A 25,238-nucleotide genomic window follows, 5' to 3' on the forward strand; every position below is an offset into this window, starting at 1 on the left:
CCCCTTCCTGAAACCCACAGTTTAGCTATTTCTTTTAGATCAGAGAAACCTCATTTCTTTACCAGAAAGACCCATAATTTCCACACACAGCACCTCAGCTTCTATTTCATGCCCAAAGTCCAAGTGCCCCTATCTGCCAGAGCACAGATCCCAAGATCTCCAAGGGCTCTTGGGAGGCTGGGCTTCACCGACACACAGAAGCTATTCCAGCCAGAGGAGCAGCTTGCCCTGATGCTTGGTCTTACAGCCACGGCCATCGTTGTGCCATGGCTGTACTCGACAGCAACACCTGCTCCAAAGGCCACCGAAGGTTTTCACACTGTAGCAGAGGACAAGAACTGTTTGTTTCTCCCACCTCTGCTAATTAAATAACCATGGTAGGCAGCTAGCTGAAAGGAAGATTGACCAACATGGTTGCATCAGTCAAGCTACAAAAATAATTGTGTTGCCCAAGTCTCAGATGCTTCTGTGGCTCTGCTTTATCGAGGCTTCATTTTAAAACCAGCTCATGGTGATTACCCAAGCAGCAAACATCGAACTGTAGCAGTTGCTCAGAAACTGTTTTTTGAAATACAAGGCACTGACTCCTTGTTTTTGTTTGTTGGGTTTTCTTGTTTTGTTTTTAAACTTCTTCCTGCTCCCCAACCCCATTTTCCATCTGACATCCCTGTTTCAAAATCCAACTATGCTGATCCACAGGGACAGTCTCAGGACATTCAAAAAACAGCTTTTCTGTTTCATTTTTGGGTTTTATTAGAGCTTCCCACTAGGCCCCTATGAATAGAAGATGTTTTCCCCCAAAACATGATGAATTTAAAATTATTCCCCTGCTGCCTTTGCAGTGTCGCTCATGTGCTCTGTGTTCTAGGGACGATCTGCCATCAGCCTCACTCCAAGCTAATGCTGTTTTGAAGCTGTGTTTTCATAATTCCTCCCCAAAATCAATCATCTTCACAGTTGCAGGTTTCAGACCCTAACAGGGGAATATTACAGACACTCAAAGGCCCACATGCTGCAAAGGGGGGATTAATCTAGGCAGATATATGTGTCCACATGGAATCTGCCTCATTTAGATGGTATTGCATGTGGCTCTTTTTCCAAAAGTCCTGTGGTGCACATCAAGTGATCTAGGGCCAATGACTTCAGCACTCACATGAGGATTACTCATCTAATTAGGGGGTTTGCAGGCTCTGCCCCTGCGTTTCTGTGCACTGTTAATGTCATTGTACTGACTTCTGGAACATTTGTCATTTAGCGACTGGCTCTAGGCTTTGTTTTTCTTTGTATTTTCCCCGGGTAGATTTGACCCCACAAGGTAGCAGCGGCGTTAATCACGTGAATGAAGCTGTTCCGTGCACGAATGCAGTTAAGTTTAGAGCGTAAATTTTGTAAAGAAGGAAAAACTTGACCCTTCACAGCACTATTTGGCCACGGAGGCAGGGCTACCCCTCCCTTGTACCGCACCGCGCCGGCAGGACGCCGAGGCCCCCCCGGTAACGCCGCTCCAGCCGCTGCGGGCAGCCGTGAGCCCCCCAGATGTGCTCCCCCCCCCCGCAACAGCTGCCCGGGCTCGTCTGATGCAACCACAACATCACCACGTGGCCACGCACAGCTGTTCCCCGCCGCCAGCCAATAGCAGCCGGCTCCGCTAACGCCGGAGGAGGGCCCGTCCCACCTGCTCCTCGCGGATAGGTCGATTCGCGAGTCCATCGGTGGGTTGGGCGGACCCTCCGGCGGGGCGCCGGCCAATGGGAGGCGGCACCGCCCCTGGCCGCCGCCAGCGCCGCGGAGCGGGCCGGGGCCGGCGCGGGGGAGGCGCCGCCGCCGCGGGGGCCGGAGCGGGCCGAGCCGCCGCGCCCGCTCCATGGAGGCCGCGGCCGAGGCCCCGGGGGGGCCCGCGGCGCTCAGCTGCTTCTCCTACAACCAGGACTGCACGTAAGCGGGGCGGGCGCCGCGGGGAGGGGGCGACGGCAGCGCGGCGGCAGCCGGGCCTGGCCCGGCCCCACGGCCCGGAGCCGGGCTGGTCCCGCAGCCCCCGCATGACAGCTCGGAGCGGGGCTGGGCCCCCGGTGGGGTTGGCCCTACAGGGACTGCTCCGTCTGGGGCCACCCCCGGGGGACCCCCTCCACGGGTCCGGCTCCGTGGGGCTCTGGGCGAGGCTCTTCTCCCCAAACGGCCCAAACGGGGCGGGCCCCGTGGGATCTCCCGGCCCCACAAGGCCCCGCCCGCCTCTTTGGGGGGCCCTGGCTCTGGATCGCCATCCGCAAATGCCCCGGGTTAGGTCTCTGGGAGTCCAAGGGAAGCAGCAAATTCAGAGGAATCACTTTTTTTTTTTTACCTCCCCAGCAGTGCAGGAACCATTTTTGGATGGTCAGAGAAGTGACTTTCTCTCAGGGCTTTGCCTCCTGACAGCCCCTCCATGCCGATGTCTGGCTGGCCTGTGTGGCCACTTTGTAGGTGGCCAAGTTGCCCAGGGCTCCGTGCCGAGAGCCCTGCGCAGGCTCTTGGTGAGCAGCCTGTGCTAACGTACCACCCCACCACCACCTCAAGACAACAGAGGGTTTCCTTGGAGCCTCTCACCCTTACACCGTTGCTAACCTGTGGTTTACCTGCTTCAAAGCCAATCATTTAAGAACCATTTCCAAGCAGGACAACAAACATCCTGAAGCAGCGAGCTGCACGCAGTGTCTGGCAATCGTAGCCCAGAGCCAAGATCAGCCCAGATCATGGGGTACAAGATAAGAATCACTGATACCAGCCTCACACCTGGAAATATCGTTACCTTTGCATTTACTGTGTCTAAACAAAGAGTGCTTTAATGGGTAGCAATGCGCTGCTGACGCGAACCTGCTGGCCACCACCACCAGCACAAACACTGTGTGTTGGTATTCCGGGCCGGCTGCTGATTTAAGACGTAGATCTTGCTGCCTACTGTATCTGGAACAGAGAGAGACAGCGCTCGGCATGACTGCGCCTTGCGCTACGTGCCTGCGCCCACTGCCACGAGCAGGGAGAGCAAAGCTCCCACAGCCCTCGCAAGTCCGTGTGTCCATGTAGGTGAATCAGCTCCTTGCTTAGGAAAACAGCTCCCTTTTATGTCCCAAAGGTCCCGTCTGCAGCCTCCTAGGTAGAGATATGCCTGCTTGTTCCTCCAGCAGCCGCAGGACCACGTGAATGGATGATAGTTTGCTGTCTCACAGGAATACTGTGAGCCTATGTTTGTAGGCTGCAATAGCCTCAGTCAAAAGCAGGATTCTTGGGTTTGTTACCTTATAAGCTTTAGGTTGAGAGTAGAAGCTGAAGTTGATGACTGTACCAGGAACTACCCATTTCCCCTACGTGCAGGGACTCTTGCTATCACCTGGAGGCCACAAGATCTAAACTAGCAAGCTTCTGTCTTGTCTTTGCAGCTCCCTGGCAATTGGAACCACAACTGGATACAGGCTTTTCTCCTTAAGTTCTGTGGAGCAACTGGACCAGGTCCACGAAAGCAGTAAGTCTCCTGTTTTGCTGTGGTGGAATATCGGCCGACAGACTTTACCTGTGTTGCTGCACCTCAGTCTGCCTTGAGGGGGTGACTCTGCTCGCTGCTGTTGCGGAGATGGCATCTGTTTCTGCTGTACCCATATCAGGAGAGGAACAGCTCTGGCTATTGCCCTGTGCACAGCAGCCTTTAGAGTGAGCTACAGCCTTGGAGAAGCTTCTGAACAGACAGCAGTACTTTAACAAAGTTGAAAGACTCCCACAAGTTTAAAGTCCAGCTTCTTTTTCACTGCTGTCAGTCTGACAGCAGCAGTTTGTCCTGCAAACCAGCATTCAGAGGTAGTTTACCACTAGGCATGTTTCAAATACATGGGCAGGAAACTGCAGACTCCCAGCACAGATGCTGGATAGCTCACAGGCTTTTAGCCCAATGTGGTATTTACAAGCAAGATGTTTTTAACAGGTTTCCCCTTAAGAAGGTCATTCACAGCAGGCTTTCAGCTATTAGCTGTGCTCAGAGCAGCATGCAACGCACTTAACAGCCCAGAACAAGTCAGGCCTCATGGAGCATGTACTCTAGTCTGGTTCAGGCCATGGCCAGAAGTGTTTCAGCTGAGATGCACCGAAGATACACCTCGCAGCTGGGATATGCTCATCTCTCTCCACTGGTTATAGAGGGAGCCTGAGCAACCAGACACAGCTGCATCACCTGGAACAAAGTCCAGGCTCCTTTCCTCTTTACCTCCCAGGGTAACTCAGCTGCTATACAGCAGCAAGCCATAGGCTTATTTTAGAAGTATTTAGGAGTTTGGATTGCCCTCAGACCAAGGGCCAGAAAGAAACAGATCCCTGCTGGTAACATGCCTAGGGTGATGAAACATGAGCAGTCCCTGTACCTCCAACACAGCACAGCCCAAGCACTAAGCACCATTCAGGGCTACCTACAGTAGAAGTCATAGTCCCCGATGATTTAGGTGCAGGCCCACCAGGACCATTGTAATGGTGCCTGCTCAGCACAACAGGAGTCATCCCAAACATGGTCTCTCCAAGACATACCACACCACAGCTCTCTAGAGACCACAACCCCAGTGACAGGGAGGGATTAAACACGTCAGCCTTCCCTAAGAAGGCCAGGAGAAATCAGATACCATACAGAAAAAAACAGTTACACACAGCTTGCCCCTTACCTCAGTAAGCCCTGGCTTGCTCACCCCTCCAGGAAAGCCCCTGACCAAGTTGGCTGAGCTCCTCCTTTTTATATCCCCTTCCCAAGAATTAACTACAGCTGGAGGGCCCAAGGATTACCTTCAGCTGAGGGCCCTGTCCAGGAGAGGCACAACTGCAGTGTCAAAGGGGGCTGGCCTAAATTCTGCCTTCAGGGGAAGGTTCATTAACCCCTTCCTGCTCTGTCCTAATTGCTTTGTGCCAGGTATAAGAAATTTTTAACAAAAGCAGACGTTGAACACCTTAGCACTGAGCGTTCCGACCCGATTCCCTGTTGAGTCTTACTTGTTGCTGCAATCAAACCAACCGTAAGCCAAGCTAAAGACTCTGTCTTGCTTTCCTTCTGTGCCCCAGATGAAATCCCAGATGTTTACATCGTGGAGCGTCTGTTCTCCAGCAGCCTTGTGGTTGTGGTCAGTCATGCCAAGCCACAGCAAATGAATGTCTACCACTTCAAGAAAGGGACAGAGATCTGCAACTATAGCTATTCCAGTAACATACTGTCCATCCGGCTGAATCGTCAGGTAAGAGGCTGGGGAAAGGGGTTAGCCAGAGTTGTCCCACTCTGGCTCTTTGCTGGTCTTGACTTTGAGCTGGGACCCCGCTGCCTGCCAGAACCGGGGTCTGTTTGCAGGGGAGGTTTGCACGGGGACTGTGAAGAGGGACTGGAGGGGTAGGTACCTGTCCTCTCCTACCAGCTTCACTTCAGGCTTGGTGACCTCTGGCAGAGGAGCAGGATGGCTGTGCATATGATCTGCTGCAACTGTTTGCTTCAGTAAAATGAAGCTAAGTCCTCGCTTTCATAGCCGTTACACAAAGGCTTTTTGTTGTCTGCCTTCTTGCCTGTTCAGCGCGTAGCTCTGCCAAAAGAACACCTTTTCATCTTCCTCCCTCCCTTGGATTCCACATCCTGACTTCAGGCCCACCTCTGCCATCTTGGTTGCAAATGAGGCCTTCAAAGTTGGTAACAAAACCCAGGAGTAACTTGAACTCCGTGGATGAGGTGAAAGGCTGCTTCTCAAGTACTGCTAGCAGCCTTGTTTTGTTTTTAAAGGTATAGAAAACATTCGGGCCACTTAGAAGGCTTTTAGAGTGTTATTCTCTGAACTGACATAGCCTCATGCAGCCTTGAGCCCTTTTGGAGGATTTTAAGTCATCTTTTCATTTTGTCCATAATTATTTTCAAAGTATATGCCATAAGAAGCAGAGGACATTTTACAATGAAGAAATAAGCAGTCTGTGTAATTGTATATAATCAGCCTCTCCTCAGTTAGCAACAGAGAGTCCTGCAGTAAGGCTCTCCCATAAGGAAACTCAGGGTTGAATTTCCAGTAAAGCTGTGTTTGACGAGAAGTTCCTGTACTACAATTAAATCTGCCCTAAATTGATTTTTTTCACTTAAACTTACAATGAAGCTGGCAAAATAAGGACTTCCTTTGAATTGCAGATAGATGTATATGTTTAAAAATAAACTGGGAGGTTCTGCTTAGCAGCTCTGGGAGATTAGTGTGGGAATAAAATAAGTTCAGGCTTTTCCCCATGTTCTCCTCTGGACGTTGCCTGAAGATGATGCATAGGCCCGGCCTTGCATCCGCGTTCCTTGGCTGCTTTATGAGCTCGGGTTCAAATCCTGGGCTGAGCTCATCCTCTAGCCGTAACACGGACACACCTGGAGAGATCTGAAGATGCTACAGATACTTGGGTAGATAGAAGAGAAATCACTCTTTCAATATACGTTCAGGATTTAAACTGGTGGCAGTCAGGTTCTGTACGTGCTGTGACATTTGAACCCCTTGCCTGGGCTTCTGTATGAAAGCTATACTTCATTAAAAGTCCATAGAAGGCCAAATCCCATACAAGGCATTAACACAGGAAAATGGTGGCAAATAAAACAGGATCGGGTCTTAAACAAACGGTGCGTGTTTCGATTTGAGCTCTCTGTGAAAAAGTCCTCGTTGTGCAGACGAGCGAGTCCCTCAGTTGTTGTTGATCCACGGGAATTCTTTGTTCCAAGCTCCATTATAACTCTCAAATGTGTTAAGGTAGATCGTGATTTGTCTTAAAGTGAGGAATAAGGCTGTGCTGTGGGAGCGGCGAGAAGCTCTCCCGCAACCTCCCTGGGTTGTCATTCACTGCTGAAACCCTGCTGAGCTCTTTGGGGAGGTTTGATACTTTTCCCTGGCTGTGTCCATACCCAGCACATTTAAGTCCTCAACATACAGCTCAGTTACCCAACCTGATTCGTGTCAAACTGAAGTTCTAAAGGAAAATACTGGTGAGCAGTAACATCAGGTGCAGTGCCTTGAACCTGTAGCAATCGCAGCACCAGGCACCTTCTCTGAGGCTCCGTCTGTGTGCGCAGTGAGGATAAAACCCGCTCCTCATCTCAGCAGGGTTTGCACTGACCTTAGCATGGGCTACAGGGCTGCGTGGAGGGCGGGAGCAGAGAACCAGTCCTCTCCAACGCCTGGGGAGCTTGTCCCGGCCTCCTTCGCCTGTTCACCTCCCACCCCCATCACTTTCCTGGATTTTGTCCCTGTCGGTGCCAGCATCTCTTGCTGCAGCTCTGGCTGTTGCTTTGCCGTCATCTGGAAACCTCCCTGCACCTGTACCTCAACAGCAGTGCGTTTTGCAGTTCTGGGAAAGCACATGGTGGCTTTGCCGAAATCAGCTGTATAAATATTACTCTGACGGTCTCTGCTAGCAAGTTGATGGCTGTTACTGTAGAAAAGGCAAAGTCTTCCTGGAAACGCAAAATGGCTCTGACACAGCCCCAGATGCTGTGGTTAGCAGGAATAGAAGTGGGAAAGAGTTTTGATCCGAGAGTAATGGTGGAGCAAGGCAAAGATTTTCTAATGTGGGTGTTTCAAGTTAGTGACTAAGCTCCACATTTAGATACTAAATAAGTGGCCTCATTTCTAAAGAGGTGGAGGCTTCCTGTACATGGATTCGGGTGCTCCAACTTCAGGAGCCTGGATGGACTCTGGCCTTACGTTTTTATTGGGAGGTTTTCAGCGCTTCTGGACACTTGGCACTAACGTAGGTGGAGCTGCGCACTCGCTGGGCTTAGAAAGCACAACCCCTCAGCCAGATCCAAAGCCTGGTCCCAAAAAAAGCCTCTACGCAAAATGCCTCCGTGGTAACACGCAGAGATCTGGACCAAGCTGGGGCACAAAGCTGAGCGGTCGTGGAGATGGTGACCCCATCTAAGGTTATAACATCAGGCTTCCTTTTTCCTTTCTGCCTTTCCTCCCCATCGCTTGGCAGCTCCTCTCTTAGCGGCTGCCTCTTGGCTGGGTGGGTGGGTGGGTGTTCCTGGGGTTCAGTGGAAGAGGTACAAGCACATGGACTTGGAAATGCCCTACCCATCTGCCAAGGTGGTGTAGATACTCGGTGCGAAACACTAACCACTGTGACTGTCCCTGAACAAATGTTTCCCGGCCCAGTTTTTACACAATTCTGCTGCACAACTCAGGGCACGTAAAGCAGAGTCTTGCCTGCTGATGCTGAAAGGGGAAAGAAACATTAATTTGCTGAACAGATGCATTAGGTTTAGCAGCAGTGGGAGGCCCATCACCTAAATGTTTGCTCCCAAATCAGGAAAAAGTCAGGGCAAGGGGCACGTAGTCCCATCTGTAGGGCATACTGACAAGCAGGATCGGCAGCCTCTTTGCTGCCTGGTCTTTGTGATCAAAAAAGTAATTTGCTATGAAAAGAACTGCAAAGAAAAGTTGGGGTAGGAATGGATGGCAATCATATGGCTAGGGTATAACCCTGATGTGTCTTCCTGTTCCTGGGGTCTGGGGATGTGGAAGATCAGCTCTTAGAGTAGCAAAGAAGTCATGATGTTTTATCTGCTTTCCAAAGCAAGACCAGATGCAGGCAGCTCTCAAAAGCAGAGTCATACAAAATCAAAGGTTGTCCAGTGAGAGGGGATGGAGAAAGAGATCATGTTTCTGTTACATTTCAGTGCATGAGAAATTCCTGTTGAGTTTTTCTGACAGCAAAGATTTGGGTTTGTGAACTGCGGGAGCAGCAGACAGAGGCACCGTGCCCATGCTGACGAGGTGCTGTGCATGTCCCTTGTGTCCTTGCAGAGGCTGGTTGTTTGCCTGGAGGAGTCAATTTACATCCATAACATTAAGGACATGAAACTTTTGAAGACTATTCTGGATATGCCTCCAAATACAACAGGTAAGCATGGCAGAGCCGTGTGAAAGGGAGAGATCAGCTCTGCAGGAGCTTTGTAGAGCCACAACACTCGAGTTAGAATTTAAACCAGCCTGTGGTCTGTGTACCTTCATTCAGCATTGGGGAGCCAGAAATGCATGGAGGCAGTCAGTCGGGCTTGGGAGAGCAGAAGCCCTGCTCTGTCCTGAGCAAAACCCAGCTCTGTCCTGAGCAAAACCCAGCTCTGTCCTGAGCCAAACCCAGCTCTGTCCTGAGCAAATGCAATCAAAGGAGAGAAATGGTCAGCATGGTTTGACTTCACCTCCCAGGTTCGATCCCTTCCTGTCCTTGCACGGGGCTGCCCGTGCAGCTCACCGCTTCCCACCGTGTGCCTTTATTCTCTTTCACAAGCGGAAAGCTGTACGGCAGGCCAGGACCACAAGTTTCCCTCCACATATAGGACAACTTGAAACTCTCCCTCCAGGGCTCCCTGCCCTTCCTTCACCGTGCCCTGCATCAGAGAGTCCCGCGGCGTTTTTGCTCTCCGGACAAAGGAGCCCCGCTTCCCCGCGCTGCGGGCGTGAGTCAGCCCGGCAGCGTCACACCGTGCTGCAGAGCTCGGCACGCCCTGCAGTCCTGCGGTTAACCCAGGTTCTCTCTCGGCCATGGGCATGCACTGCTCCGCTAAGGTAGAAAGCTCCTGTGATTATTTACGGGCTTGGGGTCAGCTCCCAAAGCGATTAGCGCTGTGAAGATCACCCGGGGCAGAAAACACAGCCAGGCACAGCGCTAATTCCCTGCCAGGGAGTTCCCAGGAGCCCGGGCTGCTACCTGATATTATTCCATATACGCTGCAAACCCACGGGGCAGGGCAGGTGGCTGCAGAACAGATTCTCTCTGTGCAGTGCAGGGTGAATCCAGCTTTCCTGCTCATGGGAGAGGAGCTATTTTTAGCCGCGGATAGGGAAACTTGGCCGAGCGCCTGTGGCAGCGCTGCCGTGCGTTGCTGTGATATCCCGCTCGGTCGCAGGCTGCAGCGTCGTTTCACGGGTGGTTGATCGGGAAGTTGCTGATGTGCTCTCGCCTGGCTTCTGGGCTTTCAAGGGACGCTCTTCCGGCGGCTCCCCTGACCTACTTCAGGTCTCAACAGATGGCCTCTCCATGTGGATTAAACATACTAAATACTGCAAATATAATTAAAGTTTAAAACCTTCCCGAGAAAGCCCAGCAGCGGCAGGAAGGGCAGGGATACCCAGGCCTGGAGCTGTTCTGCAGTGGGGCTGAATGATCAGGTCATGGTTTACGGGCAGCAGCCATCACTGCTCTCCGGGACAGGACTAGGCTGCTGCAGATCACAGGACTTCATAGGGGCTTAGTTTTTTAAAACCCTTTTACCGCAGCAGCTGTCATTGAAATGAGCTGAGTGACAAGCGCTGTGCCACGCGTGCTCCCTTTGTCCCTGGACCATCTGCTTTGGTCCCAAGCCTGACCTCGAGGACAGCGTGTCCAGGAGGCCGAGGCAGTCCAGCCTCACCACGCTTTGAACAACCCTTTTTGGAGCGGGGATCTGTGGTGAGGGGGTGCAGGATCACACAGCAAGCGTGCCACCCCCCCAAAGTGTGCACCATGGGCACGGTAACACCAGCACGGTGAGGACCGGGATTTGCTGCACACCCACCGGCCAGTCGCAGGGACATCCCTGGTTGTTCCTGGCCGGGACCTGGCTCCCGGTCCAGCCTCCTCCATGCAGGAGAGGAAAGTGCCCACGGTGGGCGAGCCCGTTGTTTTTCATGTGTGCTGAAACATGTTGTTTTTCATGTGGTTCATGTCAGGGGCAGGATTTGCACCGGGGAGGTTGCAGTGCTCACGCTGACGTGCGTGCCATGGGGGCACATCTCGGGGACGACTGCAACTTTGGAAACCACCTCACATGGCTTCCCCCAAGCCCCAGATCCGCCTGGACCTGCTGGCTTGGGGGCAAAGCCAGGCTTCTCAGATGCGGTAGCTTTTTTCCATGCTGCTCGAAGAAGCCACCTGCGATGTGTCATTCCCAGAGGTGCCATCCTGGGCAGCACCAGCCTGCCTCCTCCCTCCTGAGCCTGCCACTGCATGCACCGACCCTCGTCAGGGCTGCCGAGAGCAGAGGAGCATCTTCAAAGGCTGCCCGTGTCCCTTGTGATCCTTGTTCTTTGTGCGTCCCTGAGGTCAGCCCAGTACACTCGCATCTGTGTTTTCCCCTGGCCTGGTTTCCCGTCCGCCTCTCCCAGCCAGGCGCGGAGCAGAGGGAGCGGGTGACTCACACCAGCCGCTCAGAGCTTGCTTTGTTTAGCTTGAGCGTTCTCTAGATCCTCCACTAAGAGAAAGGGCTGCGCTGATCCCCCCCGTGCTGCCTGGGCTGGGGGAAGACCATCCTGAAAAGACATTGCTCATCACGAGCGAAGTCTCGGGGCTCTCTCTGCCTTCCTCCTATCCCTCCCTCTTTGGGTGCCTTTTACTTGCTTGCACTTTGCTGCTGCTGCGCCTCTTCTCCCCGGTGCGTGCCGTCCCTTGCATGATGTAAATGCCTCTGATTGATAGGGAGTGGATCCCTGGGGCCCCTGGCCGATCCTGCAGCTCCTGGCTCCGCTGCGGTCTCTTTGTTTACTCATAAACAATGACCTAAAACGAGAGCTTCAGCCGATCCTTCCCCACTGCTGGGCCTGGGCCAGGGCCGTGTCCTGGCACGACGGGTTGCACGGCATGTGTGCGCGCGTCCGTGCGTATACGCGCAGGCGTGCGTCCTGTTTGGGGAGTACGGCAGCATCCCCGGCAGCCTTTAACCCCGCGGCTTCCTCCGCACGTGGGACTAGGTGAGACCCCTCGGCGGGGGCCAGGAAGCTCAGGTCATGCTGAAGCTTTGGGTCGGATTTGGGAGGACTGTGAGCACGCGGATGCGGTGCAGGAAGCAAGTGAGACCCGTTTCTGTATGTGACAGGATTCACTGGGATGGGTCCTCAGCCAGCGGCAGGAAGAGATGCTCTTTTCCGAGGTCACCTGGAGGACAGGCGGATGGACGTACCCACGCACACGTCCATCCGTCCCTGTCTCATCCTGTAATTCCTGCTCACTTTGAAAGGGGTGTTTGGGAACCTTTATGCTCATGTTGGCATAAAAACAGATGGCTGTTAGGGGGAAGAATTCTCCCCGTGGTTAAAATTTAGCTAGGTTCAAGTTCCTTGTCAGCCAGAAATTCCCTGCACAACCGTGGCATTTGCTTTATCTTTCTCTGCTTCCCTTCTCCATTCAGAGGAAAAGGAAACGGCACTGCCCAGCCCCACAGCCGCTGCCTGGCCGTGCCAGCCTCCACGTGCCAGGCTTCATGCCGGTGCTGCTCATCTGAGCTTCTGACCCGGCACCTACACCCTGCGCACATCTGGAGGTGCCCAGATGTGCCTGGACAGGAGTCCTGTTAGCCCTGAGACCCAGATGTTCCTTTGCTGTGTTTCATGGACCTATTCTTGCCTTCTCAAAGGAGATGATTAAGGGGGAGAAGCCAAGAGTGTGCCCAAAAGCAGGAGCTGGGCTCCTTCTGAGCAGGGTTTGGGGGAGGACGGTGGCTGGGAGAAGGGAGCCGTACTGTCCCATACCAGCAGGTGTCCCCACGGCCGAGGCATTGCCAGCGCGCAGCCGGTGTGCGCCCGGTGCCGGACACTGCCCCAAAATCAGACAGAGCCTGAACCCCCCGCGGTGTCCATGGCCCCGTTTCTGCTTTCTGTTCTCCACCAGCAAACAACCTCAGCTGCGTCCTTCTCGCCTTGCCAGGTCTGTGTGCTCTCTCGATCAACCACGCCAACTCCTACTTGGCTTATCCCGGCAGTGCGACCAGCGGAGAGATCGCGCTTTACGACGGAAATACTTTGGTAAGTGCGAAGCTCGCCCATTTGGATACCGGCGGGGACTGAAAACAAACAGAACCACAGCAAAGCCAACAGGGCCTTTGGGGAGGATGAATAAATACACTCCACCGAGCTAGACTGCAAGGGAATTACCCGGGGCAGGCACGTTCCCCATCCCCCTTGCTTGGACGCCGTGCGAAGCAGACAGCCTCTTTGAGATCAGGACATCCATCGTCCCAGTCCGGGATATGAAGGGAAACGTGACCCCTTAGCCCGCAGCCGGAGGGCCGCTGCCAGGCTGACACGGGGGTTCCTATAGGGGGTTCCTATAGGGGCTTCAGCAGCGTATCCCATGGGATTGATGTGACCAGGGTGGCTCAGGGAGGGTTGGAGCTGGAGCAGGACCTGGAGCAGCTGCTTTGCCACGCCGCGGGCTGGAAGGGATGCTGGACCCGAAGTCACAGAGAGGGTGAGGTGTCCAAAGCCCCCCTCAGGAAATCTCTGCCTGGCTGGAAGCAGGGTCATGATTATCTGCTGTTTATGCCAGGGCTTTGGATTACATAAGGCTGTCGCTCTGTACGTGCAGCCGGAGCTAAGGATCTGCAGCAGGGGAGGAGCAGAGCACAAGGGGAAAACACGCTGCTGCTGTGAGAGGTACTAGCGGGGGCCTGGGCTCCCTGCAGGCATCAGGGTGGTGTCGCTGGAGCAGGATTTGCTGTACGGCCGAGCGAATTGCAGGGAGGCCAGCTCTGTCTCTGCACGAGGAAATGCCAGGCTTCGGAGACGGCGCAGTCACGATCCCGCAGCCTGGGGAGGTGGGGAGCTGAGGACCTCTGCCCCTGAAATGAGCTTTCCGTAATCACAGTGGCCGTAGTAGGTGGGGAGTGAGCTCAAGGCAGGGCAAAGATAAGACGCTGAGGATGTTGAGGGGATACCATAGTGCAATACGATCCCGTGAATCCGTATCAGCAGGCCTGGATAGGGTGCGAGGCAGGGAATTACACAGTCCGAGGAGCAACGTGTCTCTTTGCACCCACAGAAAACAGCCTGCGCGATTCCTGCCCATGACGGGCCTCTGGCTGCTCTCGCCTTCAACTCCACCGGCTCGAAGCTGGCAAGTGCTTCCGAAAAAGTGAGTGAGCGCTGCTGTGAGCACCCTCCCTGCTGCCCGTGCTCTCTGCCCGCAGCTGGCACGGGGGGTCCCAGCCAGCTTGGCTGCCTGGAGCATGGAGAGCAGGACCTCTGAGCCGCCCGTTCCTAAACACAGCCAACAGAGGAGGGGCACTAAAAGGGCTCTAAGAGGCCAGTGTGTCGGGTTCAGATTGACCCCGGCTGGCAAACAGGAGGGGCCTTTGCACGTCCAGAGTTTCCTGGGTGTGTCAGAGAAAGGGCTCGCGCTCTTTGCCTTGCTCCTGCGTGATCTTTGCATTTGCATTTTTTGCAGGGCACGGTCATTCGTGTATTTTCCATTCCTGGTGGGCAAAAGCTGTATGAATTCCGGCGAGGGATGAAAAGGTCAGTTCATTCTGTCGGTGACGAGTACACAGAGGGCTCCCGGAGCAGAAATGTAAACGCAGGGACAGCGCAACGTCAGATCCTGGTGGCTTTGGCATCTTTTGCAGAAAGAAAACAAGAGCGAGCGTATCAGATAGAAATGTCATTGTGCCAGACAGCCACGCTGCGCCCAGCTGCCTCCGGCAAGTTTAGTGATTCAATTCAGTGTGTCGCAGAACAGGGCGATTGCAGAGAACAGAGGTAGATTCTGTCCATTTACTCTGTCCTTTCTTGTTTCTTACTTGAAATAATGAAGTCCCCAAAGTTATCAGCCCAACTCTTGCCCTCTCAAAGGAGGTGTTTTGAAGCTACTAAGTCATTTGTGCAGAGCCCAAGTCTCGATGGATGGGCTGTTGCTGCCCTTCTGCAGGCTCCCTCAAATGTTTTCAGTAGATCTTTTCCTGACTTTTCCCTCTTCCCCATCCCTGACCTGCCTGTGATTTTATACCCACTTCTGCAAGGACAAAAACTGCCGTGACCGAGACACCCCAGCCCTGCTGAGCCTGCGCAGGAGGAGGTGCCGCACGTATTCGGCTACCCAGCGCTTTGGATATCCTTCCTGGCCTTTGCAGTACCAGAAGCTTTAGCTGCTGTAGCGCAGATGTTCACTCCACAGACAGCTCTGTGAGCAAGGGCATTTCCACCTCTCTGGCTGTTTGTCAGTTCCTCGAGGCTACCCCCAGCTCTGCCGAGCAAAGGGATTAGGGAAATGCTAGTCAGTCAGCCCGCAGGCTCGGCAGCAGCCAGGCAGGGTGCTCCTCGCCGTGTATGGGTCTCTCTCCTCCCCGTCCTCTTCTCTGTGAGCAAAACCGAGCAGTTCTCCTTGAACGGTATGCCATGAAAGGACCAGATCTGTCTTTGCTTGGCCCTAGGTATGTGAACATCAGCTCTCTGGTGTTCAGCATGGATTCCCAGTTCCTCTGTGCTTCCAGCAACACGGAGACCGTGCACATCTTTAAACTGGAGCATCTCACTGACAGGTGAGGGGTTAGCCTGGGTTAACCTGCCTGCCCCAGCGGTGTCTCTGCTTCAGACGCCTGCCTTTACGCAGCTGGCCTCCATTTCCTCACCACGTACTCTCCATGAGCAATACCAGCTGCAAACCGTCTCCTTGGCTTTGTGTCCTGCGGGATTCACTCCTTGGAAAAGCTACACACTGCATCCCTGCTGTCAGCCTCTCCAGGCCTGCTCTGGGTCTATTAGCTGCCCCTGTCCTCTGCCTCCTTCCCGTGTATCCAGCTAGGCTGGTGCACAGTGTGCAGGTGCTCCAAAGAAAGCCTTTGCGTATCCGAGATCGGGATCATTTTGGCTGTTCCTGATCTGTTTTGTCACGGCTGATTGCAGTAGCCCCACTGATGCTGCTTTGTGACCCCCTCAGCCGGCCAGAAGAGCCTCCAACCTGGAGCGGTTACATGGGAAAGATGTTCCAGGCTGCTACCAACTACCTCCCTGCTCAGGTATCAGGCATGATGAACCAGGATCGAGCCTTTGCCACTGTCCGCCTGAACATCTCCGGACAAAGGAACATCTGCGCCCTCTCCACGTATGTATTGACATCTGCGGCCCCCCTGCCACCCCAGCCTGTGAGCAGGCACAGCTATCTCTGCAGAACACCACCACTGTGGCCCCTTATCTTGCACCCGTGCCTGCAGAGCATGCAACGCGGGTGCGTGCTCTATCTGTGTGCGAGTGCAGATGTGTTTGGACTCATGATGCTTTTCTCATTAGGATTCAGAAGCTGCCTCGACTGTTGGTGACTACGTCAGATGGACATCTCTATATCTATAACTTGGACCCGCAGGATGGAGGGGAGTGTGTCTTAATTAAGAAACACAGGTAACTATTCCTCCAGACATATCTCATACAGAGGCTGATCTTTTAAAAAATTAAGGGAAATTTCACCTGAAAGCACAAAATGGAGCTGCAGGAGCAAGGACGTTAGAACTGACTTTGTGATTTTAGCTGCCTGATCCGACAGGCGTGGGTGGGAACCACGTCAGCAGGCAGGGACGTGGGGCTTCTTGCAGAAGAAACCAGAGACATCTCAGATCCCTAGGCAGTTGTGGGACATCTCAGCTTAGACAGCAGAGCTGGGCAGGCTGTGCCTTAGGAGATGCCTCCAGCTGCAGAGCACTGACCACCACGATGGCAGGAGAGCAGGGCACCTTCTCCAGGCGTGAGTGGGTGCTGCAGAGCTGACTTTGGGAGTAGGAAGGTGTGGAGCGATGCTGGGAGCTTCCACAAACAAAAACCCGCACAGATGCATGCCTGCAGGCATGCAGTGCCAAAGCAGAGTCTTCCGTGCTGCTGTTCAGTTTGTATGCAAATTTGATTAAGCACGTAACCCCCCCACGCACATCTGGGCTACTTGGCTCCAGATGTGAAGCCTTTGGGGTGGGGTGCGATGTAACATGTGCTCTAAGCCGGGAGGTGGCTGACAGCCAGGAAAATGCCAGCAGTTTTTTGAAAAGCCACAAAACAACGGCACTTCAAAGCTGCGCTGTCCAGCGTGCTCCGGCCGCCCCGCCGCCTTCAGACACCGCTGACGCCCGCCTGCTCCCGTCCCGAAGCGGCCGTCCGGAGCTGGCGGGCCAGCTTTGTATGTGGGTTCCTCTTAGCATCAGAGGACTGAAAAGGGCCCTTGGGTCATGAGTTACGTTACATCATACTATATCTCCGCTCAAACTCCGTCCCAAACTAGCCAGCGCTGCTTTTCCCATCTAGTCCGCTCCTGTTGGAAGCCCTTTGGAGCCCCCTCTGTGATTAGAAACACTGTTTGCCTTTGTAACCTAAAGCTTTTGTGGTCAATCTGTTCCCTTCTATTCTCGTGCCAGCATTGTCCTCTAGCCGAAGTAGTGCTTTCCCTATCTTCTGCTTCCCCCCTGCTTTACTTGTCGAGCACAATGCTCTCCTCCTCTGCAGCGCTGCGAGGGCTGCAGGCAGTGCCTATATGCAGTGATGCGGATGGGTGATGTGCTTCAAGGAGACCTGGGTGCATGTGCTGTCTTAGCCGGTGCCGGGGGAGGAATGGTTGGGATCAGAACTAACTCTTCTCCCCTCTCTTGCTCCTGTACAATTAGTCTGCTTGGCTCAGGAAAGATGGAGGAGAACAAAGAAAACGACCTTCGGCCTCCATTACCTCAATCTTATGCAGCAACTGTAGCCAGACAAAGTACAGTGCCTTCAACTTCGACCATGCCAGGTAAGCATCGCATCTTGCAGAAGCAAGAAAGCCACCTGGGCAAAGTGGAAAGCCTCCCAGTTTCCGAGGGTTCAACCAGAAACACCGCTTGTGCAAAGCAGACTGGGGCAGCAGGACTCTCTGGAGCTCACCTAGTTCATCCCCTGCCCCCAAAACAAGCCAGGCATTTTCTACTCTGCTTCCCGGGACCCCTTGCCACTGCTTCTCCTCCTTGTGCCGAGCTGCACCGCAAACGGGCTCACCAGCAGAGCAGTAACCACATCTGAGCTTCACAGTTTGTCAGACAGCAGCTGCTGCCAGGCTGGTTTCCAGGAGTTGAAACTGTGGGTGTAGAAGTCAGATCTCACTATTTTTGTGGCAAGATTGCTACAGATTCTCCCCAACCTGTTACACCTTACCCTAACGAAGCTAGCACTAAATTGTTGCAGGAGAAGACTGGGTGACTCTCTCATTATATTCCCGAGTCTAAAGGTCCACATACAGATGTGGATCTTATTCTGAAATTGGTGCTTACATTCATGGTGGGAGGAGGAAAGCTTCTGCCACAGGAGCTAGCCATGTAGTCCCTTCCCTAATCTGCAGTGTCAGTGGAGACACCTTTCTCTTCCGCAGCCCCCCAGAGCTCTGCCAAAAAGCCAGAGAAAGCAGCTCTGTGCTCAAAAGGTGATAAAATAGTCTCTCTGCTGTTTGTTTCCAGCCTCCTTCCATTCATTTATCCGTAGTGTTTTGTATTTTTACTCGGACAGGTTATTCGGAGGACGGTGGTGCCCTGCGAGGAGAGGTTATCCCAGAGCATGAGTTTGCAACTGGACCAGTGTGTCTCGATGACGAGAATGAGTTTCCTCCTGTGAGCATTCGGGACCCCTAAAACTGCAATTCAGTCCTCATGCTAAGAAGAAAGTATTAACCTCTTACAGAAGAGATGCTGTTGCCCCCACCTTGTCCCAGCTCACTGTGAAGCCTAGAATAACTAATTAAGTTATAGGGACAGTGCCAGGAAAAGTAAACCCCCACTAAAAGGCAGCTAGGGATGGGGCAAAGATGATCACACCTAGTAGAGATGGATCTGAACAAACTAGTTGAATGAAGTGCAGATGCAGAACGACGTTCAGATCCAGATCTGACCTTTGTGCCTTGCACAGATTTCTAGTATTACCGGGAATAGCTTTGATTTGAGCAATACCATCATTTAGAAATAAAAACTTAATACTCCCTGTTGCATTTACAGTCAGTTGTATTAGTTTATGGAATGCAACTGGGACGTACCTGAGCCTCACCAGCCTCTTCATTTCCGAGCTAACTGAAAAGGAAACTCCTTTTCCAAGTACAAAGCTGAAAGGCATAACAGAGTTTTAAACTGTTTTATGGTTTTTATATGGCACTTTCTCAGTTACCGTTGGAAGAAGATACTGGATTTTTAAAATCTAACTTAAGCCTGGCAGTGTCTCTCCGGCTCCTTTTCCTATTACACACGCATTTATTATGTTAAGTATCTAACCCCTAAATGGACAGATGTTGGTACCGTGCTATGATCTGGTTGTAATCAGCGGTGTCTTCATAATAGTAATGCATTAATACAGCAGAATGTTGTAATGGATTTCAAGATGTAGACTTGGCAGACTTTTGAATCCCTTACTCCATTTTTACATATCCTGCTGTTGGAGTTTTGCCTGAAAAGGAGGAAGTAAAAACTTTATCGGGATCCCAGGATTTGTTCCATATGCTGAGGCTGACCTCTGTGAGGCACTTTCCTATTAACTGATGCAAAGCGTTATTTAGATAAAAGGTGGCTAGCTCATGACTCCCTTTGAAACAACACTGCCTAAATCCAAGCTGCATAAACCTTAGACCAATTCTCTTTTGTTCCCTGTAACATAACCTGCTGCAAACTGAGAACGGGAGTTTTCTAGTTGTCCTACTCCGTGACCCAAGAGGATATTTAAGATGTCCCTCCTCTGGTCAAAGTCATTTGGCCACGGAGAAGCTGGTGGCCCGGGCACCTGGAAGGAGCAGCAGGACCAGAGGGAAATCCTTTGCCTCCTTCTGATGAACCTGCTCTGGAACATGTGGTTCAAGCAAATGACGGCAAGCAGGAACCACGCTGCTCCTGAATGAGCCTTCCTGCTGGGACCATGCCGTATAAAAGCAGCCCCAAACCCCTGCTGTACAACAGCAGGTGCTTTATTAAATGAACTTTGATCTATCAAAATCCTGGGCTGTAATTAACCTGACAGAGCAACTTCCATGTGTAATGTTAGGGAGGAGGTGGTGTGGGAGGGAAGGCGCTTTCCAAAAATACTCCCTGATACGGTGGCTTAGCAATTGGAGCTTCCAGATCAAGTCTCTGCAGCTAGGACTTCGGTTTTGCCCCTCCGTTGCTGACGGTAACGTGTTTTGCATCTGCTCTGCCAGCTAGTGCGGCGCTGGCTCCCGCTGCCTGAGCGCATCAGGAGAGTCGGTCGGGATGTTTTGATGCTCTGAATTTCGCTGAACTTTGCTGTTTTCTCAGCGCTGAGATGTTCGGTCTCAGTGACGCGTTCGGGGGGGTTTCAGGCATCGGTCACTTCTGTGCGGAGAAGGAGGGAGAGAAAACCTGACCTTATCCAACAAAAATGTTTTGACAGCATTCTGCTTTGCGGAAATATGGGAAGGGTTTTGTTTGTTTTCCAGTGTGCAACAAAAAGACATTTAAAAACCTCAAAACTTGTGACAAAATGGAATATTCACCCGCAGCCCACGCCACGAGTATGGCTTTGAACTTAGACATACTTCTGGAGAAACAGCAGTGCTCAGACCCAGCAGTTCCTCTCCATTTTGAAACATCTTGCTTTCCCCTGACCTCAAGCAAGACTTCAGAGGCTCAGCTGTTAAGAGCGAGGAAAAGCAGCTTCGGTCTCACAGAAAATCTGTTGCTGATGGTCAAAACCTGCCTCTTCATTAAACAGAAGGAGGGACAGATCAGAGAAGAGATGAGAAGCCCATGGAGGGCTCATAAAAAGTGGCCTCAACAAGAGCGAACGTGGATGTTGCTACTGATTGTGCCAGGACTGCTGAAGGATCCTGCGGCAAGAGGTTAAACGAGTTCAGCTACGTCTCCTGCTGCATTGATGGGGTGGATTAAGCGCTTTCAGGTCTGCTGTTATCTGACGCAGAAAGGACTCGGGCGTTACTGAGATGGACAGCAGGCGAAAGCCTCGGCTGAGGTGGAGGTGCCGGGCTCGAGACGCGCTGGGAGGAGGCTGTGCGTGGTCAGAAGTCTTTGCGGGATGGGAAAAGCAAACCCAGCTCTGGCTGCAGACGGTTGCGGCGATTACGGCTGTTTTCTGGTTACCTGCCCGAGCAGCTGCCACCTTTCTGTGGGTTTATCCGTGTCGGTGAGGTTTCCAGCGGTGTCGGGAGCTGTTGGTGTGTGCTTCGGGCCAGGCAGGGCACCGCTCGGCCAGCTCCACTTTTGGGAGCTGCCGTAGCGGCTCTCCCCACCAAGGCATGGTCAGAACAGTTTTTGGGTAGTGCTGTGAGGTTTGACAAAAGAAATCCTACAGGATTCAGCAAGCAAGATGGCCTGTGTGGACCCAAGGAATGCACACCAGGGGATCTCTCTGAAAACTTCTGAGATTCTGTCATTTCTTCCAGCAGATTGCTCGGTGCTTTTCCAGGCATACGTGATCCCTCCTGCATTTGGCTGGACGCTGAAGCTTGTCAGCTTCGGGACCAGAGTTGATGTGGCGGCTTTATCGGGAGAGCCATTTCATTAGGTCAGGCTAGATTGCGTACAGCGGTCAGCTCTTCAAAGACAGCTTCCCCTCACTGATACGCAGTCTTAAAAATCACCTCTCTCACATCGATTTTTGGCTACCTCCAAAACTGTTTGGGCAGCCTGCCTGTGCTGCCAAAGGATGCTGCTGCCCGTGCGTGGCTCCTGCCTGCAGCGTTCATTGCGGGGTGGAATAAAAACTCCCCCCATCAGCAGCTCCTCGCTGCGGCTCCCGCTCCTGCCTGGCTCCAGCAGCCCCAGCAGCTCCAGCAGCTCCAGCAGCCCCTGCACCACGGCCGCCCTCGACAGCACGACGTCCCCACCCCGGGAGCGCTGCTGTCTGCAGGGGGGGAGAAATCGGTGCCCCAGCGTGGAGTCCGCACACATCCCCCCTGCTCCAAACCATGGATCTTAATACAAGCAGCCAGAGATGCATCTTCGGCTCCGCGAGACCGGGATTTGCCCAAGTTCCTCCGTGCTGTTTGCTGGATGGTGTTTCACTCATCCTGTTGCATGGATATGCCACACTAATAGTTTTAAGTGATTTTTTTTTTTTTACCAGCTGCCTGTGAGCAGAGGAAAGGCAATAGATTTTGCTGTGGAGCTCTCCTAATAATCGTGTTTCAAGGGGGATGAGCAAGTTTGGCAGAACCTGACTGGCCTCTGCTTCCTCACGGCAGCTCCTGCCCCGGTAGCTCAGCGGGCATTTTGGGCAGCTGGGGTTTTCAGGATTAAGCCCAGCTTATCAGTACATTATCTGAGGTCCCTTGGGAAAGATGCAATCCAGTGCCAATACTTGTGCCTCAAAACTGGAGAAGTGATGGTCCCGAAGCCCACGAAGAGACGGATCCCGGGAGGAGGAGCTGGGGCTGCGGGGATCACATCCGCACCGCTGGGAGATGCAGGTCAAGTCTGGCAAGGCTGGAGCTGATAAAGGGAGACCTGTGTCTTGGCTCACGGTTAGTGCCCGTAGAGGCACCCGCCTCGGGTGCTGCAGCTCTGCCCAAGAATGCACCAAGAAGTGGGTGCACACCTTACCCCAGGGTCTCCAGCCTCGTGGCGTGAGTAGCTGACGTGAAGTGGTTCAGGGTCCTCGCTGCTGCCTGTTTCTTCTATGCGCCTGCTTTACTCTCACTCAAAGGTTTTGCTGATACTTAGGCTAGGCTTCCCCTCACTTAATCCAGTCTAACATGCAGATGTTTAACTCTGGGCTCTGTCTGGAGCCCCCGGAGGGACGTGATGATGCACGGCACGCACCCTTCCCCTCCCGCCATGCCAGGAGCTGAACTTTTTGGGAGGACTTAGCCAGGCAAACGAACCTCACCCCCAGTAACTGAACTCCTGCAAGCGTGGTTTGCTCAGCCCAATGCCAGCTAAAGGCAAGACACACTTATCGCCCAGCCAGATGGTTCCTGTTCCCAGGACTGTAAATTTGGGGAGGGGGAGAGTAAATAAATAAACCGCTCACAAATCTGCCTTTGAATGGAAAGTAAAACACTGCAGGACATCCCTCCCCCTTCTCCTCCCATGTGCGTAAAACCAACTTGAAACACACCCTGTTGCTGGGAAAAGTAAGGCCGTTCTGTTTTGATTTTGGTAGATAATCTTGTGCCGTGGAGGTCAGCCGGGCAAAGCGAAGAGGTCATGATGAGAAGCAAACATCCGCGCTTAGGACAGCTGCTGGGAAGTGCTTTGGAAAAGCCAGGAATTTCGAAGAACACATTTGTGAGTCCCCAAGACAAGGAAAAAAAAAAAAATCCAAGGTGGGCCACTGCTTTTTCCTACGGTATGTTTAAGTGACTACCTGGCCCCACTAGTCCCTTGTTTTAATTTGTGTCTGGGTGGGGTGTCAATGTACTGTATGCACATCGCTATATTTAACAAACTATACGTTAGAACTACAATGTAAATGCTAATTTAATCAGATTTGTATGTAACCAGAATTTTATATACCCGTTTGTCCCTTTTCTAATTTATGCTGGTTTATGTGTATAAATGTACTTATAGGAAGATATATTAAACTTATGTCTTTGTACAGTATATACATACTATTTTACCCAGGCAAAGTATTTTTGCAGTGATATTAGAGAAGATGCTATTTGCTATCTTTAAAGAGAGAATTAGAATTCTATGATTCTAATAAAGTCACGGTCTGTCCCTGGCAGCTCGCTGCCCGTGCTCCTGCTGTTCTTTGTGGGGCCCTAAAGATGTCAGTCTTGATTAAGTTTTATGAGTGGGAGAGTGGGTCTGGGGGGCTGGTGCAAGGGCAGCTGCTTCCACCCGACCCACCTGGCCAAGGTCACACAAATCCACCTGTGGCTTGTTCTAAGAAAGATCTGGGTGCGTAAATCGGGGTCCAAAATTGTTTCAGAAAACCCTCATTCAGCTGCTGAGAAATCCCGGTGGTTTCTAAGTTTCAGTTGCACCTTCGATTTTGCCTTTGCAGCTCCCCAGGCCTTTGCATCTGCCCAGAAATGCCCCAGCAGAGCTGTTTCACCCCCCCAGCATTCCATTGGGATCGGCAGGAGTCGATCTCTGCCTGGAGCCCTGATCTGCTGGGAAGCCTCGGGGCAGGGACCTCTCCCTGCCCTCCCTAAACAGAAATGCAGTAACACCGGTGGTCTTTCCATGCAGAGCTGATGGGGAGCAGCTACCCCAGTTCTGCACTGCCCACCTCTCCCCCACACCTTCCCAAAAAAAGCTTTTTCCAAACACCGGGACTTGGGTCCTTGTCTCAGCGCAACCCCTGACCTCCGCTGTGGCACTGCCAAGCAGCCGCGGGGCAAGCTGGGCGTCCCGTCCACGAGGGTCCTGTCCGTCAGGGAGAGCCCAGGACCCTCTTCTCTTTTACAGACAGCGGGGTCTTCAACGTAACCCCGTTAATAAACCTCACTTGGCAGCTGGAGGGGCAGGTGCTCCGTTTCCCAGAGCACTCACCTCGTGCCGGCTGGGAATTTTCTCTCTGCAGCCACGGACTTGAGGTCTCAGCACCAGAAGGGACATTTGTTCACCCTCCCGCCTCGTGCTCCCACCAGCCGCTCCGTAAGGTCCATTTTAGAGAAAAGCCGAGCGAATTTCCCAGAGGAATTCTCTCTTCCAGAAGGTAGTTTTAATCCAAAACCTGGCTCTTTCTCAGCTAAAGAACCCTACAAAGAGCCTGTCTCCTTCCATGTACCCCAGGTACTGGTGCCCTGCTCTGCCGGGGTGAGGGTCCTGCTCTGCAGCCAAGGGGACCCTCTGTGCGCTCACGCGGACCCACAACTCACCTCCCTGCTTCATCGCACGGAGCAAAGGGGACCGCAGCCTCCGTCCCTCTGCTCCGAGGCCAACCTCCAGCCTGGAGCCAGCATGCACGACAGCCCCGTTCACAGAAACCAGACTCGGGAAAGGAGCAGCCTGAGCAATTATTTGCTTAAAGACAAAGCCGCGTTGCTCTTCTTTCCGTGCGACGGTCCAGCGCGGCTGCGTGAGACCCGGGCGCTTGGCATCGGCATGCCACGTGCTGTGCGTTGCAGCAGGGGGTGGCTGCCGGGTTTTTGGAGTAATCGGCAACCGAGACGTTGTCTGTTGCGATGTCCTCCAGAGCTTGGGCGTAAGCCCTGCTGATCGCAGGGAGCACTGCCTGATACTCCCTGGATGCCAAGTCCAAGGGCTCCTGCTCCTGGATATCGCCATCCAGATTGAAAATGAGGGGTGGCTGGTGATGCTCAGCTGGCCCAATGCTCCCGTCGCAAGCCATCGCCCCTCCTAGGGACGAAACGAGAGAAAAACACTGGAGCCCCAGGGCTCACCTCTGTATTCCTCACCCATCCGTGATGGCCCAGCTTTGGGAGCCCGGGTCCTGTTGCTAGTCCAAGAGTGCTTCTGAGGCCAACAACCCTGGGCTGCAGAGCCCATCACACAGACACAGGGCGGCACGTGCTTATCCTCGCTAGGTTTGCTCTTGAATTAACCTGAGTTGGTTTTTACCTGTTTC

The 25,238-nt window shown here is 53.0% G+C and overlaps 2 protein-coding genes across 7 annotated transcripts in view; one reads left to right on the forward strand and one right to left on the reverse strand.

The window, feature by feature from the left end:
- The first annotated feature begins 1,810 nt into the window (after positions 1-1,810).
- On the forward strand, positions 1,811-24,308 carry WIPI1 (WD repeat domain, phosphoinositide interacting 1). Of its 4 annotated transcripts, none has more exons than XR_012676671.1 (13): positions 1,811-1,935; positions 3,411-3,493; positions 5,062-5,231; positions 8,805-8,901; positions 12,643-12,776; positions 13,792-13,884; positions 14,197-14,267; positions 15,179-15,286; positions 15,685-15,849; positions 16,035-16,142; positions 17,387-17,508; positions 18,255-22,323; positions 22,863-24,308. XR_012676671.1 is itself a non-coding variant. In XM_075169433.1 (13 exons), the coding sequence occupies exons 1-13, from the start codon at positions 1,865-1,867 to the stop codon at positions 22,908-22,910; spliced, it is 1,371 nt and encodes a 456-aa protein (XP_075025534.1). In that variant the 5' UTR covers positions 1,811-1,864; the 3' UTR covers positions 22,911-24,308. The 4 variants fall into 4 exon arrangements, 3 of the variants coding, with proteins under 3 accessions (XP_075025534.1, XP_075025533.1, XP_075025535.1); XM_075169433.1 differs by having other exon boundaries at positions 18,255-18,355; XM_075169432.1 differs by having other exon boundaries at positions 12,679-12,776; positions 14,197-14,507; positions 18,255-18,355.
- ARSG (arylsulfatase G) overlaps positions 23,206-25,238 on the reverse strand; it is a 51,454-nt gene continuing 49,421 nt past the window's right edge. For all 3 annotated transcript variants that reach the window (XM_075169430.1, XM_075169431.1, XM_075169428.1), the window contains one exon: positions 23,206-25,009. In XM_075169430.1, the coding sequence (XP_075025531.1) occupies positions 24,675-25,009 (335 nt within the window). In that variant the 3' untranslated portion in view covers positions 23,206-24,674. The remainder of the gene's footprint in view (positions 25,010-25,238) is intronic.

Source organism: Calonectris borealis, chromosome 20 (assembly GCF_964195595.1).
Source record: "Calonectris borealis chromosome 20, bCalBor7.hap1.2, whole genome shotgun sequence".
NCBI lineage: Eukaryota > Metazoa > Chordata > Aves > Procellariiformes > Procellariidae > Calonectris > Calonectris borealis.